The sequence below is a fragment of the Trichechus manatus genome, unplaced genomic scaffold, assembly GCF_000243295.1.
Source record: "Trichechus manatus latirostris isolate Lorelei unplaced genomic scaffold, TriManLat1.0 scaffold00249, whole genome shotgun sequence".
Taxonomy (NCBI): domain Eukaryota; kingdom Metazoa; phylum Chordata; class Mammalia; order Sirenia; family Trichechidae; genus Trichechus; species Trichechus manatus.
In genome coordinates, this window is record NW_004444185.1 from 1,014,270 (window position 1) to 1,032,811 (window position 18,542).

Genomic DNA, 18,542 nt, shown 5'->3' on the forward strand with positions numbered 1-18,542 from the left:
CACAGTCAAGGGGTCGTTTGGCCCGAGGGTCCTGCCACCCTGGATTTCAGGGGGTTTGGTTCAAGGGACACGAGGCTTTCCTCAGTGTCTACTGTGTGCAGTGCGCTCCAAAGGCATTATGTCAGTGACACGCCACGCCACAGCCCTGGGAACCCCTGCGACAGAGAGAAGTGCTACTCAAGAGTCAGAACCGACTCCACAGCAACTGGTTTTTGGAGTCCCTGCGTGGCGCAAGTGGTTTGCGCTCAACTACTATTGAAAAGGTTGGCGATTTGAATGCACCCAACAGTGCTGTGAAAGAAAGGCCTGGTGATCTGCTTCTGAAAGTTCACAGCCTGGAAAACCCTATGGAGCACAGTTCTACTCTGACACAGATGGGGGCACCATGAGTTGGAATTGACTTGATGACAACTGGTTTGTTTTTGGTTTCATATTTAATACCTAGAGCCATGCAAGCGCCTCATCAGTCAGCTGTCACCCACCCCTCCTAGTTCCCAGGTGTCCTGGGAGAAAAGAAAGGGGTGCCGAAGGCAAGGAGTTGCTGCAACGCCCCCTCCCATTTGCTCACTTTCAGTGGATTGCAACATGTTAGAGTTGTGTGTCTGGCCAAGTGGATTTATGGGTTATATTATCTAGTTTTAACCAAACGAATCCTGCAACATGGTCAAGTGCAAAGAAACTGCAAATAGTACCAATAATCCACCCACAGGTGAGCAGCAACAGAAGGGGCAGCGTTGACACTTCCTAATTCCCATACAGGCGCATTATCGCCCCCATTACAGCCTTGCAAGAAGTAAGCTCCCTACAAAACAAAACAAACCACAAACCTATCTGAAGTATGGATCCATACCCACCTCCCCAGTGTTTACTGGTGACATCTGCCCTGAGAACTTTGTTCCTTGAGAGATTCATCAACAGCATGAAACCATCGTGATGGGTGAGGCATTTAAAAACCAGGCTTTCAGAACATGAAGACAAATTCTCCACAATCTTTTTTTCTCCCAACGATGTTTAAAGTTATGTGCTGTTCAACCTAGTACTTTTTTATATTTCCCTGAGCAAGCATAAATATTTGGAGAGCCCTTGTAAAGTTTCCTGTGTAACGGCAAAAGACAAAAAACAAAAAACAAAAAAAAAAACCACCTACCACCAGGCAAACACTTATTCTTCCTGCTGCAGTAAAAATGGCAGAACGAATGAACAGAAAATGATCTGTTGACAAACGGAAAAGCATTTCTTTGACAGCAAATACTGTTGGAAGACGTAGAGAAAACACTGCGTAGATTGGAAGAAACGAGGGTGAGAGAAATCACTCACTGTGGGAGGTTTGCTACACAGCTGGCTGAAAGTACAGATGTTTCCAACGCGTCTCAGTTTAAGATATTTGCTGGATTCTGTTCCAATAAGGAAATACACAAACCACCGTGTGTGTGTGTATATGTGAACCAGTAAAGGAAAGATACAGCAGAGAAGGTATATTCCCAACAATCAATGTCTTGTTTAATAAAAGCAGTCATGGGGGAGAACGGTGTAAGTGTACCCACTGACGGCATAGCTACTCAGAAGGGAACGTTTTTTGTAAAAAGGATTCCAAGAAAGGTTGAGGACACCCACAAAGCTCACTCATTGGCTGGCCCACAGTTAACCACTGTAGGAAAGAGATAGAAGCTCCAAGGTGCATAAAGTGCGGGAGGTTCACCCCATGTGTGCAGAGTAGAACTGCTCCACACGGTTTTCAAGGCTGTGACCTTTCAGAAACAGATGGCCAGGCCTTTCTTCCGAGGTGCCTCTGGGTGGGTTCAAACCTCTAATCTTTCAGTTAGCAGTTGAGTGCTTAACCCTCTTGCTATCCAGGAACTCCAGAAGGTTATCGAACCAAATCAAACCAAACCCACTGCCATGGAGTCAATTCCAGCTCATTGACCCTGGTTATCAGTGGAGTTAATTTAGTAAAACCAAGAGTGTTCCTTCTGTTAGAGTAGAATCTTTATGATCTTTGGTAATGGGTTAGGAGTAACCATGAGAACTTTGCTGACCACACGGGATGAGCCATCTAAAGGGTTGTCATGCCACCCTGACAGGGAACACAGCAGAGAGTCCCTGATGGAGCATGAGAAAAGTGGGGTGCAGAATTCAAATTCTAGTAAAAAGACCAGACTTAATGGTCTGACTGAGACTGGAGGATCCCCAGAAAGCACGGCCCCCGGACACTCTGTCAACCCAGAACTGAAACCATTCCCAAAGCCAACTCTTCAGACAAAGATTAGACTGGGCTGTGGGACATAAAATGATACTCGTGAAGAGTGTGCTTCTCAGCTCAAGTAGACACATGAGACTAAACGGGCAGCTTCTGTTCGGAGGCAAGATGTGAAGGCAGAGAGGGTTAGGAGCTGGTTGAACGGACACGGGAAATGAGAGGTGGAAAGGAGGAATGTGCTGTCACAGACAGTATAGGGAGAGCAATTAGGGTCACATAACAATGTATGTATAAATTTTTGTATGAGAGACTAACTTGAATTGTAAACTTTCACTTAAAGTACAACAATAAAAAAAAAAGAAATGTAAGAGGAAAAAATTAAAGAAAAAAAAAAAGGGGGCTGTCATGAGCTTCCCTCCCTGCTTTCTCTCCTCCCTCTCCCCCGATCCTTTCCTCTTCTTAAAGACAACTGCGCTGAAGTTCTTTGAGGTGACAGGGGCTGTCAATCTCAATCAGCAGAAAGCTTTCCCTGCATCTGCCCCTTCAAGGTAAAGATGCCCTTTTGATAAAAAGTAACTTTTTGAATGAAAGCTCATGCCGAAGAGACAGCTGTTTGGAAACATTGCCATTGACCTGTGATTTTGTGCCCCACCATATGAGCATTTGACCAATCCAAAAAAACCAACCAAACCCGACAGACTCTTAGTGACCCTCTAGGACAGTAGCAGGCGAGCACTTTAACAATGTGCCACCAGAGCAACTTTGATTTGACCATTAAGGCCCCTCAATACCTTACACATTTTTTTTTAACAACTTAGAAGCAGAAGCTGCTGTTTTTTATTAATCACATATAAATCACACTCAATAGAGGTCACCCTTTTAGGGTATACACTTCAGTGGTTTTTCGTATATAAGATCCCGCAATCGTCACCGCTACCTAATTCTAGAACAATCTGCTTTGAATGCTTTCTAATGTAGACTTTTCCCTGAGTTTTGAATCCACTGGCCCGCGGCGGTAGATTTTGTCCATCTCGCCCTGGGGAGCACTGTCCTCAGCCTCTTCGCCGGCACGACGCCTGTCCGCAGCTACTCAGGACTAGCTGCTGGTGGAGGGACCGACGCGCCCCGACGTACCCTCTAGCGCAGCGCGGGGTCTGGGCGGGCCGAAGCGGTGCCGCTGGGACAGTGCCCGCCTGGTCCTCCGCACACCCTACCGTCCTGCCCCGTCAAGGGGCCCTGGGGTAGCGGCTGGGGTGGGGGCCTGGGGTTGAAGGCTCTGGAGGTAGGGACTCGGGGTGGCGGTTTGGGTGGCCAGGGCCTCGGTGTGGGCGCAGGAGCTCGGCAGTGGGGCCCAGGGACCCCGGGGAGGTGGGGACTGGAGGACACGGGGGTGGGCACAGGAGCCCGGCGGCGGGGCCCTGGGCAGTCAGGGAGCAGCGGGCACCAGCAGGAGCAGCAGCAGCGCCCCGGCCAGCAGCGGCGTCCACAGTGGGCGGGCGAGGGGCGCGGCGCCGCTGCTGCCGGCGGAGGGCTCCAGGCCGCAGTCAGTGTAGGGCTCCAGGCAGGCGGCGAAGGCCATGACGTGCGCCACGAAGCTCTGCTCCTGCACCCCGTGCACCAGGTGTGCCTGCGGGCCGCGCGCGAACAACGCCACGTCCTCGCCGCCGTGCGTCTCCGACGACAGGGGCACGGCCGCCTGCTGCTTGTAGTCGGGGAGCGCTGGCGGGAGACGGAAGGGAGTCAGGGCAGCCTCCCCTCCCTGGGCGCCTCCCGGTGTCCCCGCCCAGGTCCCCGCCGCACTCACTGCTCTGGCTCTCGTTGACGTCGGGCCGGGAGCCGCTGCCGAGCGCGTAGCCGGGCCCGTTGCCGTACAGGATGGAGGTGTAGGCCTTGCCGTCTGAGGCCTTGCCATTTGCCAGCCCTGCGGGAGGGGCGGGGAACTTGGATGGCACCGACCACAGCTGGTGGAGGCCCCTGTGTGCAGGCTCTTCCTGACTACTCACCTGGGCCCTACAAGGCTGGTATTATCATCACGCCCATTTGATGGATGAGGAAACTGAGGCCCAGCCAGATTTCTGCCATATAATTTACGAAAAAGCACCTGCCACTCTCCCCGGGCCTACCAAGAATGGGGCTCCCACGTAGCGTGTAGCCACCAAAACTGAAGACGTGGGAGTGGTCGGCGGTGACGAGGGTCAGAGTGTCCTCTTCATTTGTGAGCTGGCCCGCCCCCTCGATGGCGTTGTCAAACTCGATAGCTTCGGTCAGGGCCATGTAAGCATTGCCTGCGTGGTGACCGTGGTCGATGCGCCCTCCTGCAGCAGGCCAGGAGGAGGTGAATGACACCCAACCTGCCCTGAGCCCTCCCTCTCTGCTCCCTCAGTCTCATCACTCACCCTCCACAAAGAGGTAGAAGCCCTGGGGATTCCTGCTCAGCAGATGCAGGGCTGCCTTGGTCATGTCTGTCAGAGAGGGGTCCTGGGTGGTGTTTCGGACTGCATCATATTTCATGTCCGCTGGCTCAAAGAGGCCTGTGGGAAAAGAGGGCCATGGGGGGTGGCTGGCTGGCCAGCTGGTCACGGGCAGGAAGGCAGGGGGAGGATTGGTGTGACCGTTACCCATGAGGTGCGTAACCGAGGGGTCCTGGGATGCCTGGATGAGTGCTGTGCGGTTCCACACGTAGCGGGCGCCCTGGGAAGGACAGGATCAGGCCTCAGCTCATGGCCCTAGGACCCTAGCCCCGGCTGCATCCCCACCGCGCCGAGCCCCTGCACCCACGGGCCCCATCACCTGGTGCTTGTCTAGCCACTCCTGCACCAGGCTTCGGTTGTCCAACCTGACCCCGCTTTGGTCTGGGTACTCAGGATCTGGGGTCCCCGTGGGAAACATGTACTTCCGGCCTCCGCCAAGGATCACCTGAGGTCAGAGTATGGGACAGGTGGGCTTGGGGCCAGGCTGGCCCTGTGCCCCCTCCTCAGACAGCCTCTAACTTCCCCCCAGGTCTTTGTGGGAAAGGCTTCTTCCTGGCTATACCTTTTACATTCTCCCTAAGTTCTTCCAGCCAGCCCCTGCCAGGCCCCAGGCTCAGGCTACTGGGTGCCTGGAACTGGGGCTGTCCCCCCGCCCCCATCTGCCCCGCCCTGCCCGCACGTCAATGTCTGTGTTGGAGATAAGCTGTGTGGCAATGTCCTGGCAGCCGTCCTTCAGCGCCTGGGCAGGAACGTCGGCGTCCGAGTACCAGTTCCGGTTCACCGTGTGCGCATATGTGCCAGCTGGTGAGGCGTGCTGCACCCGCGTGGTAGTCACCACCCCCACAGACTTCCCTGAGGGTGGCAGAGGTCAGGGTGGGCGGCTGGGCTCCGGGGCTACCCCTTCCCCCACAACCCAGGCTCCCAGCCTACCTGCTTTCTTGGCCCGGCTCAGAACAGAGGTGACCTCATTGCCGTGGGTCGTGTTGCACTCGTTATAGCGGGCGGCTGCGCTCAGGCCGATGGTCTCGTAGTTGGCTTTGACGCCGCACAGGTAGGCCGTGGCCGTGCTTGCGCTGTCTGGCACATCCCTGTCCACACTGTACGTCTGGGGACAGGGACACCTTCAGCTCAAGCTCCGGGGCACGCTCAGACTGTGACCCAGTCCCCTGGGTCCGTCCACATCTGCATCCCTAAATCAGGCCCACCCTCTGGAACCTCCCTCCCGCCCAGCTCCTGAGCCTGGCAACCGCCCTTACCTTGGACAGAGCCAGGTACGGGAAGTAGTCCATGGCCAGGGGCGTCTCAGGCCCCAGCTTGCCATTCAGCTGCCCTTTTAAGATCCGAGCGGCTGTCACCGTGGACACCCCCATCCCTGAAGGAGCAAGACCCTGTCAAGGTTGAACTCCCAGAGCTGTGGGAGTCCTAGGGGTGGGCAGGCCTTGCACACTCACCATCCCCCAGGAAGATAATGAGGTTCTTGGCAGCCTTCTGGGAAGGCTGCAGCTTCTTGGCGATGTCCAGGGCCTCGGCTGCCTTCTGGTTCCAGAAGGCTGGGTTCTCCTCCTCAGCTGGCCAATGGGAGAGCAGAGGCTGGGTCAGTCTGGGGCGGCCCCTCTTTGTTGGGGCTAGGTTGGGGCTGGGGTAGGGGGCCTTGTTACCTGGGATGACACCAAGTGAGAGCTGTAGCCCCAGGCCCAGCAGCAGCAGCTGTATGCAGGCCCCTGGCATGTCTGTGGGGTGGCAGAGGGTGGCGAGGCTGGGAGACCGGGAGGCTGGGGCCCTGGGAGGCCCTGAGACGGGAGGGCACGAGCCGTCGTACCAGCTCCTGGCTTGAGTCAGGGAAAGACTTTGCCCCTGGCTCTTAAAGGCTCCACGTCCCTCCCAGCACCCCAGGAGCCAGACTGACCCCGCCCTTGCCCTGTGACCTTCCACCTTGCTGCTGAAGAGCAAGTGGTAGGGTATGTCTGAACTAGCCTGGGGCAGGGGTCTTTAAAAAGGCAGGGCCAACCCTCACAAGGTGGGCCCAGCTGTCTCCATGGAGGTCGGGTGGGGGGCTTTGGGGCAGGTCCAGATGAGCCTTGTGGGCATGGTAGGGTGTGCCTGAGGTGGGGTGTGTTGGCGGGCAAGTGGCGGCGGGGATATGTGACCCCCTCCTTCACCTCATTTGTTCGGGATTTCCCAGGAGCCTGCTGCGGGCCAGGTGGGTGCACAGCACACAGTCTGGGCAGAGGGTGCTGGGTTGGCCACTTGAGGCCCTGAACCCAGGAGACATGGGAAGCAGGTGTGGGGTGGCCTGGTGTACCTCACTATCTACGCGGCTTCTCATGAGGCTTCACCCGGGCTGGTGGGGTGGCCACTGGCCTTGAGGGTCCATCTGGAGGCCTGGGTCCAGAGTTCCTTTTCTGTGGAAGAGGGTGGGGCTGGCGGGGGCAACAGTATGGGGGCCTTGATTGGGTCTCCACAGCCTCATCCATGTGTGAGCACCTGTGCTCAGAGGGGCGGTTGGGGTGGGTCTTTCAGAGGGTATGGCAGGCCTGTAAGGAGCCCTGGTGGTGCAGTGGTTAATCGCTCAGCTGCTAAACGAAAGGTTGGCCGTTCAAACAACCAGCTGCTCCTCGAGAGGAAGACGTGGCAGTTTGCTTTTATGAGAGTACAGTCTTGTAAACCCTATGGGGCAGCTCTACTCTGTCCAGTAGGGTCCCTGTGAATTGGAATGATTCACAACAGTTACTGGTAAGGCAGACCTGTGCCTGTGGGGTGGAGCCCTGCTCCCGTGGCAGGTAGGTGGAGCCCAGGGGTGAGTCTCTCCTCCCGCTGGCCGTGCTCACTTCGGTAGGTTTACGTCTAATAAGGCCGTAACAGATTCCTGGAGCTCCAGGCTGGATCCAGAAGCATTCCTCAAAGCCCCGCCCACCCTAACTGACCATGCCATCTGAGCCACAGGCACCTCCAGGCCCCAGCTTGCTCCCCAGCATCTCCTTGTCCTGCTGTACTCCCCACCATGCCCTCCTGCACTCCGCTCAGGCCGAGCTTCTGTGGACCCTCCTGTCTGGACCTGCCTGCCCTCCACGCTGCTCCTGCTGTCTTGTAGCTCTCAGGGATAGTATTACCTCCTGAGGAAGCCCCACTCCGCACGTGGCCCCCATATCTCCCACTACTGCCTGCATCTTGCCGAGCTAGGGGAATTCTTGGCTAAAGGTCAGGGGACTCTAACATCTGAGCTGGCCTGTAATTAATTACAGTAAAACCTGCGAGAGCTGGAGCCTGCATAAGGCAGAAACCTGTCAGATAGGGAAAACACAAATATTTTCCACTGATGGAGAGTGACTGAGAAGTGGTAAGGGTGCACCCTGTCAGAGGGAGGCAGCTTGGGAGTTCCGTGGAGTTCCGGCTCTCACAGTTTTCACGGAATTTGTTCCTTTTACCAAGCCACAAGTTAATGGTTCAGAACTCCCGTGTCAGTCCAAAGTCAGAAGGCCTTTCCAGTGACGTCTCCCTGCTTTTTTAACATTGGAATTTTTACTGAGATAGCTGTAGCTTCACAAGCAGTTGTAAGAAATATGACAGAGATCCCTTATAAGCTTTGCCCAGTTTCCCGCAATAATACAACCAGAGGCTTATCTGCGGAAAATAGCGCCTGTGGCAAGCACTGTCCAAACTTCTGATACCTTTACCATAAGATACAAGTATCAAAGATACAAGTCAGGCTTGTTACTATTTTACTTCCATATCATGGCACTACATGAAAACTACAACTGTACCTTCCTTGCCGTCACGGATAAAAACTGGTCTGCCACGTGCTCAGTGTCATTTTTTCCCAGTTTCTTCTTTTCCCACACTCAGCAGAGCAAGATCACAGTTGGCCTTGACCCTGGGAGGCTCTCAGATATGAAAGCATACGTTTTAACTTGCTAAATGATCTCTCACAGCTGGCGATGAAAACTGTGATGGTTAATAGTGACAACTTTTGCAGTGCCTCTGGGTGGGATCGAACCGCCAACTTTTTGGTTAGTAGTGGAGGGTAAACACTTTGTGCCACGCGGGGACCTTCACTCAGCATAATTCCCTGCAGATTCATCCAGGGTGTTGCATGGACCAATAGTCGGTTCTCTTGATTGCTGAGTTGGGTTCCATGGTTTGGATGGACCTCAGTGTGGTTAACCACTCGCCTGTTGAAGGACGTCTGGGCTGATTCCAGTTTTGGCTCTTACCAAGAAAGCTGCTATGAACATCCACCAAAGCATTTAGGTTTGTGTGTGAACACCAGTCCTCACTTCTCTGGGATAACTGCCCAGCAGTGGTATTGCATGTGTAGTTTCAAAGAAACTGCTAAGCTGTTTTCCAGAGTGGCTGAAACCATTTTACATCCTTACCAGCAACATAGGAGTGATCCAGTTTCTCTGCAGTCTTACCAGCCTTGGGTGGTGTCACTGTTTTTTATTGTAGCCATTCTGATAGGCGTGGGGTGTGATGTCCCTTTTAATGCTCTTCTTATGGTAACATCAAGGTCTCTGGGTGGTGCAAGTGATTTGCGCTCAACTCCTAACCCAGCTGTGACATGAAAGAAAGCCCTGGTGATCTGCTTCTGTTAAGCTTAGCCAAGAAAGCTCTATGGCACACTTCTACTGTGTAAAATGTAGGGTCACCATGAGTTGGCATCAACTCAACGGCAGCTGACAACAACATGGTGACATTAATAATCAGCTACAACTTGCCCCAGTCCCTGGTGAATTTTTTCACGTGCCAGAGCAGGACCGGAGACCAACACACACCACCTATCACTTGCAGTAAACAACGGATGTCTGCCCAAAGTCTGTGGCCACCACCTGCCCAGGCAGGGCCACCTGGGCTCACCTGAGCCACCTGACTGTGACGACATGCAGTTACAATCCTTCCTCCCTCTCTGGGGCCCAGGGATCACAAAGCTGCAAGCAGCAGGCTCTTTCTGTGCACCATTGGGTAATGGCTCCCTGTTGCCTTGGGCAAGGGGCCTCCCAAAGCCTACTCTCTGAGGACGGTTGTCCTGATGGCCTGCATGTCCCACAGGGCCACATTAAGGGCCCCAAAACCTTCCACCACTTACCCGCTAGAGGTGGGGCAGGGCAGTGCCGAGTTGGCCCCCCACCAGCCGTCCCTGGCCCCTGCCCTCCAGATCTCATGGGGACATCTCATGGGTAGAACAAAAACCAAACAGCACCTGGGGAAGGAGAAGGCATGGGGAATATCGTGATGCCCCTGTCCCTCAGAAAGGGACGTCCATCACCCAGCTCTACCCCCAGACCCAACGACGCCCTCTCCTGGAGACAGAGGCATCCCTTTCCGTGACATTTTCCCATCACCAGCCATGGAAAATGCAAGGGCGTCCTCCTGGTGGTGGGACATTAGCATTGAACACATGCTCCATCCTGCCCTCAGGGAGCCCCACCCCACAGACCTCATGGGATGGGATGCTGAGTCTCCTGAGTCACCTGGGGGTCATGGGGCTGGGCTGGGGCAAGTAGGTGGGGGGCACCAGGTGGCCAAGCTTGGGGTGCACCTGTGTTTGCATCTTAGCCCCATCTCAGCCAGTGGGGTGATGCTTGACCTTTCAGCACATGCAGTGATGTCTCCCCTCTCTGGCCACGCCTGCCCATGTATATCAGGGCCAGGAGGATACTTGTAGGCCCTTTTCTTCCTGGAGTTTTCTGGGTCACACCCAGCCTGACTGAGTGAGAGGCAGGTGGGAAGTGACCCAGGGGGTCCAGCGGAGCCCATGGAGGAGCTGATTGATGGCCCAGGGTGGCTCCCTCAGCAGAGAGCAGCAGGTGCATGGGCCAGGGGGCATGGGGTCACTATGCGTCGCATGGAGGTCAGCGTGGTTCGAGAGTTCTTGGGAGTCACATGAGGGCACTGGCCACAGGGGAGAGAGACGGAGTCTTTCTTTCTGGCTGCTCCTAGGGGGCTGCAGGGCAGCACCGTGTCCACTGCAAGAGGCTGTCGGCCACCCTGCAGATGGGACTGGTTTCCAGGCTTGCAGAGGGAGCAGCGGATGGACCTGGCCTGGAGCAGCAGCCTGGGAAGGGCCTCTCATGCACAGGACCCTTTAGAAGGGAAGGAACTGGAGACAGCACAGACTTAGGGATCCATGGGCCACAGGCGACAGGGAACTTTTGCAGGGGTATGTTCTGTGGCCCGGCAGAGCTGAGTGCATTTAAACCCAGCTCGAGGGCACACCTGTTCTCATTCAGTGGGCAGATGGGCAGGCTCTCCAGGAGAGGCCAGCCCAAGGGAGGCTTCAGGAGAATGGGACATTGGGTAGCTACTTAGTCACTTAAAAGGTACCATGCCACTCAATGAAGATCGCAGAGGCCCATGGGCCAGTTCAGACCCCAGTGGAGGGGCTCTCGTCTCCAAGGGGATGGACATGTAAGCCCAGTCATTCTCCCAGACACGCCCCCAGGCCAGCATGAGGGCTCCTGGGCTGGGCACTAGGAAGAGGGCGGGCCTTATGGGCTGGGGTGCTGATGGGTGCCTGAGGGTAGAGGGAACCTCAGGGGCAAAGGCCTGGATGGGCCATAGTCCAAGTTGCAGCCAGGCTTTTCTTGTGTCAGATTATTTGGGAGATGGGCAGGCAGTAAGGTTGGGCAAAGCAGAGTGGAGAGGAGCCTGGACTCATTCCCACACTGGGATGAAGGAGGGAGCTGTGCTGGGCTTTGGGGCTGACAAGGATGGGGGCTGAGAGAGGCAGGACGCTGGACTGAAGGGGCTGCCTCCAAGATGCTGATAAAGGAGAAGAGGGGAGTTCAGGCACAGAGAAAGGTGGAAGAGTCCTGGCAGAGAAAAGACTCTGCAGAAGAGGGACTTTGGATATTTTCTGGCACTTTCTGCACTTCTACCCTCAGGATCTGCCCTCTCCTTGGCCAGACCAGGGAGACAGTCCTCACATTTTTGCTGGCTTCTTCCCAACAGTGCCTCTCAAAAAAGCCAGTGTCCAAAATTTCTCCTCTGCAGTGGTGAAGTCATTTCTCTACCCTCATCATTCAGATCTGCCTCCAAACTCCGTTCTCCTCCTACTACCAGGCAGATCCTTCAAATGAGATGTAATCCCAAAGGCCAATAAGCACGTGAAAAGGTGTGTTCAACCAGTGCAAAATAAACCACATGGGGTAGTATTAGAGATCACTAGGTTGGCAAAGACTACAAGATCCAATGGTAGTGAGCATTGGAGAGGAAATGGAGGAACCGGCAAGTTAGCCAATAAAACCAAGACGTGCAGAAGAGACGGGACCAAGATGGCAGAATAGACAGATGCTTCCTGCCATTCCTCTTACAACAAAGACTTGAAAAAACAGGTGAACGGATTATATATGACAACCTAGGAACCCTAATCATCAAAGACAAAGCTGAAGAATCAGACTGAGGGACAGGTCGAAGGAGAGACAATTGTAGCAGAAAAGCGCAGATCGCGAGAGCGCCAGCACCCTGCTAGCTGAGTCTGCGCAGTGCACTTGGGCTGAGGCAAGCACAACATCCAAAGACGAGCCTCATCACATCGGGTGCAGCCAAGCAGCAAGGAATCTGCACACACCTCCAGAACTAAGTAGGAGTGACATCAGATTTGTGAAAGTTAAGTGCAAGCTTCTGACTTAACTCATGTGGGGGCAAAATAGCCCCTCCCCCTCCCAGAGTTTCACAACTGAAAAGTGCTTCCTTCCCCTCACCCATCCCCCATCCCGCTCTGCTCTGACACGGTCCGGGAGTATTCAACAACTGGCATGCTCCCTAAGCTGGGAACTCAGGGCAGGTCAGGAAGCCCTACCCCTTTTGCCCAGACACTGGCGTAAGCGGTCTACAAAGTTGCAGCACCCTTCACCCCTGTGTAGACCTGTGTGGGCCAATTCAACACTGCATGCCCTCATTATCATAAAACAGCAGGACATACACTTGAATCCCATTTTCAACTACCGCAGCCAAGGGGGAGCTACAGATTCGTGACATTTGACACTGTCCTGCCCCTTAAATGGGGGCCTCACCCACCCACACCAGGGGCTTGAGGGCTGGCAGTACCACCCACTCTGTCTAGCCACCCACAACAGGGGTCTGGTACCTCAGTTCCTCCAGCCAACAGCACCAGGGGCCCAAGGACTGGTTGCAGTACCTTTCACTACGTGCTCTGGGGACAGGGACTCACCCTCCACCCAGGCACCTGGGGACAGCCGTCAGCCCCCTGCCTTGCTCCACACATAGCCCCCTACTGCAGCCAGATACCTGTGCCTGCTCCAACACCCCTACGTAGCCCTGCCCATCTAGGACTGTAGGTAAGAGTCTGCACCACGCTCTGAACTTGGTGACCAATGACCTGGACACCCGTGCCACACCTGCACAAGAAAAGTGAACAGACTCCTGGGCTCACACACCCAGTAGCTGCTCTGACCACTTGGAGATAGGACATGAGAGCTTCAAAGACACCAATAACAAAAGTAGCTCACACACCCAGCCTACTTGGGCATATTCAAAACAAAACAAAAAGCTAGCACACAGTAAACAAACATACAATAAATAAATTAAATAACTTACTGATGCCTCAGAGACAACAGTCAATAACAAATAGCATAAAGAAGCAGGTCAAGATGACTCCAGCAAGCAACCAAAATAAAGAACCAGGAAACTTTCCAGAGGAAGATAAGGTAACGGAGCTACCTGAGATAGAATTCAAAAGACAAATATATAGAGCTCTATAAGAGATCCGGAAGGAGATCAGACAAAATTCAGACCAAGCCAAGGAACACACAGACAAAGCAATAGAGGAATTCAGGAAAACAATACAAGAACAAAAGGTCAAAACTAACAGACTGATAGAATTCACACAGAGACAGCAACTAGAAATCCAGAAGATTAATAATAAAATTTCAGAATTAGACAACTCAATAGAAGGTCATAGGAGCAAAATTGAGGCAATGGAAGTCAGAATTAGTGAGATTGAAGATAAATCCTTTGACATCAATTTATTTGAGGAAAAATCAGAAAAAGAATTTTAAAAAATGAAGAAAACCTAAGAATTATGTAAGACACTATCAAAAGGAAAAACCTACGAGTGATCAGAGTACCAGAACAGGGGGGGATAACAGAAAACACAGAGAGAATTGTTGAAGATTTGCCGACAGAAAACTTGCCTGATATCATGAAAGATGAGAAGATATCTATCCAAGAAGCTCAACAAACCCTATACAGGGTAGATCCCAAAAGAAAGTCACCAAAAAACCTGTTGCTGTCTTGTCAATTCTGACACATAGCGACTCTATAGGACAGAGTAGAACTGCTCCATAAGGTTTCCAAAGAGTGCCTGGTGGATTTGAACTGCAGACCTTTTGGTTATCAGCTGAACTCTTAACCACTATGCCACCAATCAAACTTACCAAAACCAAAGACAGTGATAGAATCTTGAAAGTGGCTAGGGGATAAACAAAAAGTCACCTACAAAGGAGAACCAATAAGACTAAGCTCTGACTACTCAGCAGAAACCATGCAGGCAAGAAGGCAATGGGATGATATATATAAAGCCTTGAAGGAAAAAATTTGCCAGCCAAGAAATATATATCCAGCAAAACTGTTTCTCAAATCCGATGGCGAAATCAGGTCATTTCCGGATAAACAGAAGTTAAGGGAATTTCTAAAAACAAAACCAAAATTACAAGAAATACTAAAGGGAGTCCTCTGGGTAGAGAACCAACAATTTCAGGCAACAATCCAAGACTAGAACACAGGACAGATCAACCAGTTATCAACCCAGATACGGAATTCACAAAAACAAATCAAAGCCAAAAGACTGAAAATAGGGAACCAGAGAGGTCAACATGTAAATGATGACAACGTCAAAACAAAAAAGAGAATAAACAGCATACTCACAGAACTTCCATATGGAGAGGAAGTTAAGGCAAAGAAAGCAAAGATTGGTTTAAACTTGGAAAAATAAAGGTAAATGTCAACGTAACCACAAAGGAAGGTAACAAACCTACCCATCAAAAATTATAAGAACTCAAGAAAAGGGTTAAACACAGAAACAAAATTCTTTGATGGTTATGAGGGTGGGGAGGGAGGGGGAGAGGAAATCACTAACTAGATAGTAGACAAGGGTCAACTTCGGTGAAGGGGAAGTCAGCACAACTGGACTAAAGCAAAAGCAGAGAAGTTTCCTAGACGCATCCAAACACTTTCAGAGATAGAGTAGCTGGAACTGGGGACTTGGGACCATAGTTTCAGGGGACATATAGGTCAACTGGGATAACATAGTTCATAAAGAAAATGTTCTACATCCCACTTTGGTGAGTAGTGTCTGAGGTCTTAAAAGCTTGTGAGCGGCCATCTAAGATATTATCTTTTGGTCCCATCCCACTCGGAGCAAAGCAGAATGAAGAAAACCAAAGACAAAAGGAAAATACTAGCCCAAAGGACTAAAAGACCAAATGAACCAGAGACTTCACCAGCCTGAAACCTGAAGAACTAGATGGTGCCCAGATACTGCCCTGACAGGGAACAAAACAGAGAGTCCCAGACAGAGCAGGAGAGAATTGTAGAACAGAATTCAACTTCATGTGAAAAGACCAGACTTAATGGTCTGACAGAGACTGGAGGAACCTCTGAAACGATGGGCCCCCAGATGCTCTGGTAACCCAGAACTGAAACCATTCCCGAAGCCCACTCTTCAGACAAAGATTAGACAGGACTGTAAAACCAAAAATAATGCACGTGAGGAACGTGCTTCTTAGTTCAATCAGATACACGAGACCCAATGGGCAGCCCCTGTCCAAAAGCAGAATGAGAAGGCAGAAAGGGGCAGGAACTGGTTGAATGGACAGAGGGAACTCGGAGTGGAAAGGGGGAGGGTGCTATCACATTATGGGGACTGCAACCAATGTCACAAAACAATACGTGTATAAATTTTTGAAGGAGCAATTAACTTGAGCTGTAAACTTTCACTTAAAGCACAATTAAAAACAACAACAAAACATGACATGCACATGGACGATGCAGCAATTCTGCTCCTGGTAAATAGCCTCAAGAAACTGTTACACATGCACCCCAGGATGTATGTACCAACGTGCTCAAAGCAGTATCTTTTAAATGGCCCCATATTGGAAAGAGCCCAAATGTTTATCAACAGAGGAAAGAATACAAGTTGTTGGATAGTCATCAATGGAATACTATACAGCAATGAAAAGGATGGGCCTTTTACTACATGCAACAGCTTAAACGAATCTCACAACATGATGTTACGTGAAAGATGCAAATCACAAAAGAACACGTACTGTTTTTGCACTTACATAAAGTTCGAAAACAAGCAAAAACTGAACTATATTGGTGATAAACAAAAAATCCAGTTCCCATTGAATTGTTTCCAACTCATGGGACCCCATGTGTTGCAGAATAGAACTGTGCTCCATAGGGTTTCATGGCTGTGAACTTTTCAGAAGCATATTGACAGGCCTTTCTTCTCAGGAGCCTCTGGGTAGGTTGGACCGGCAACCTTTCAGTTAGCAGCTGAGTGCTTAACCGTTTGCGCCATCCAGGTGCTCCATATTGGTGATAAACTGATGCAAAGAAAATGCTTATAAAAGAATTTGGTGGTTCCTTTAGGTGGGGAGGGAAAGATAAGGTTGTGAGGGAAAGGCCCTGGGGTGGGGGACACTGGCCACATTCTGTATTTCTCGGCCTTGGTGGTGGTTACTTTGATGTTTACTTCAAAAATTATTCTTTAAACCATACCTTTAGGTTTTATGAACTATTCTGAATATTTGATATATCTCAAAAAGAAAGAAACAAGCTTGAAATTTGATCAAGATTAGATTCCTGCTACTTTTCCCATTTTCACCTCAACCAGCATTTTCCAAAGTTTGGAATACACATATTTCCAAAGTGTGGGATACACATTTCCAAAATGTGGGTGTCTTAGGTATCTAGTGCTGCTGTAACAGAAATACCATAAGTACCAGGCAACACGGTGCTATAGTCAGAAGCACCATGCCATCTCTCCACAGCAAAGAGCAGAAAAACTAAGTCTAACAGAGTCACACATCAATCTTGAAATCCTACGCATCTAATGAAGAGATAAAGAACTCAGCCAAGCAGTGAATGGAATAAGAAACTGACTGAAAACAGACAGTGAGAAGAGATACATGCAGAGGTCCCCTATCAGCTACTGCAGCATGGATCTGCCATCTTGGACTCCTATCAGAGATCAGCGAACAGGGGGTACGAGAAAGCAGCTTCACGGAGCTTCCAGCAGGAGACAGAAGATCCGGTAACCAGCGATATAGGCTTTCCCACCCCCTCTTCTTCAGCCCTACTTAGCCTGCTCTACTTCCTGCAGCCACAGTCTCTTGGCCAGGAAGCACCCCAGTGTCACTTGGATTCCACCAACCCCCACTGGCTGGATCTGAGTGCCTTTTGTTGACTGCTGGTGTTGTTTTTTCCACTTCTTTAGATTTCTTCTTTACCTCTCACCACCTCCCCCTCCTTTCTCTCAAATACCTGGCTCTGTGCGCCATCTTTGCTTCTTCCTGAAAGGCTGCAAAACACCACTTGACTGTGAAACTGCTTCCCGGCCCATGCCGCCACGCTGGTGGGATCCTTGGGGCTTTTTTGTTTGTTTGCTCTGATTTGTTCTGTTTTGATTTGTTTGTTTGTTTTCTTTTTCTTTTCTCGGCTTGGGAGCCCCATCTAGCCGGGCAGTTCTACGCGGCCTGGAAGCTACTCCCTTACTTTGCACAGACGCACAGGGACATCCCTGGGGGCATTTCTTTTTTCTTGTTTTTGGGTTTTTTTTGTGTCTTTGTTTTGTCTTCTTCTCTCTCTTATTGCTTTTTTGTCTTTTTCATCTCCAGTTTCTGGATTTATTCATTTTGTTCTTTTGCCCTTTTCTTATTTTTTCATTTTTGTTTGTCCTCATTTCTCAGTCTCTCATCTCTCCACTCCAATAGCAAGCTCCCTTAGCACTCTTTTTTGTTTGTGTGTATGTTTTTGGCTCCTGTTTCTCTCTCCTCTCTCTCATCTTTCCCATACCCATCTTAGCTCCAAACATCTCAATCTACCCCCTCCTTCCTGCCTACCTGCACCATGCGCTGAACAGCACACTCCCAAGCAGCACAAGCATGGCCTACTATAACCTGCCCTGCACTGATTCCTGGTCTGCACTGTCAGCCCTGGTACCTTCCAGAAACAACCAATCCCAGCAACTCCCCTGCTGGACCTGCCCTGCTGTATGATACCTGAGTGACTGACCCTGCCCATTGGAGAAGGAAGTAAAAATATCGTGCCCACAGATAAGCAAACAACAAAGAACACACAGCCCACCTGCTCAGACATAACCAAATAAAACAAAAAAAAAACAGGATGAAACGAACAAATTTACAATCAATAAACCAGGAAAATAACAACTGAATGTCCCAAAGGCAGCAGACAATATCAAAACATTTTCAAAAACAGGACATGATGGCTCCAGTAGGTATCAAAAACAAAACACCAGATGACCTTCCAGTAGAAGAAAAGGCACTAGACCTAACTGATAGGGAATTCAAATCTCTAATATTCAGAATTATCCAAGAGTTGAAGCAAAAAGCAGACAAAAATGAAGAAAAAATAGACAAATTCATGGAAAAGGCAGAAAAATTCATGAAAAATACGGACAAAAAATGGGAAGAACTTAAGACAATAATACAGGAACAAAATGCTAAAATAAACTCACAAGTAGAAATCGTACAAAAACAACAATTAGAACTCTAAAAGATAAACAAGAAGATTTCATAAATGGACAGTGTCATAGAAGGGCTGAGGAGCAGGTTTGAAACGATGGAAGACAGGATCAGTGAAATTGAACACAAACATTTGGACACAACTCT

At 50.8% G+C, this 18,542-nt stretch overlaps 1 protein-coding gene across 2 annotated transcripts; it reads right to left on the reverse strand.

Annotated features, from left to right (window-relative positions):
• Window positions 1-3,623: 3,623 nt before the first annotated feature.
• Window positions 3,624-12,558, reverse strand: ALPI (alkaline phosphatase, intestinal). 2 transcript variants are annotated; one of them, XM_023724499.1, is made up of 12 exons: window positions 12,552-12,558; window positions 6,327-6,389; window positions 6,120-6,236; window positions 5,925-6,040; window positions 5,599-5,773; window positions 5,348-5,520; window positions 4,988-5,113; window positions 4,816-4,888; window positions 4,594-4,728; window positions 4,321-4,512; window positions 4,002-4,118; window positions 3,624-3,916 (listed from the first exon to the last, which is right to left on the reverse strand). In XM_023724499.1, the coding sequence occupies exons 1-12, from the start codon at window positions 12,556-12,558 to the stop codon at window positions 3,624-3,626; spliced, it is 1,587 nt and encodes a 528-aa protein (XP_023580267.1). The 2 variants fall into 2 exon arrangements, with proteins under 2 accessions (XP_023580267.1, XP_004389568.1); XM_004389511.1 differs by lacking the exon at window positions 12,552-12,558 and having other exon boundaries at window positions 6,327-6,396.
• Between the last annotated feature and the right edge of the window lie 5,984 nt (window positions 12,559-18,542).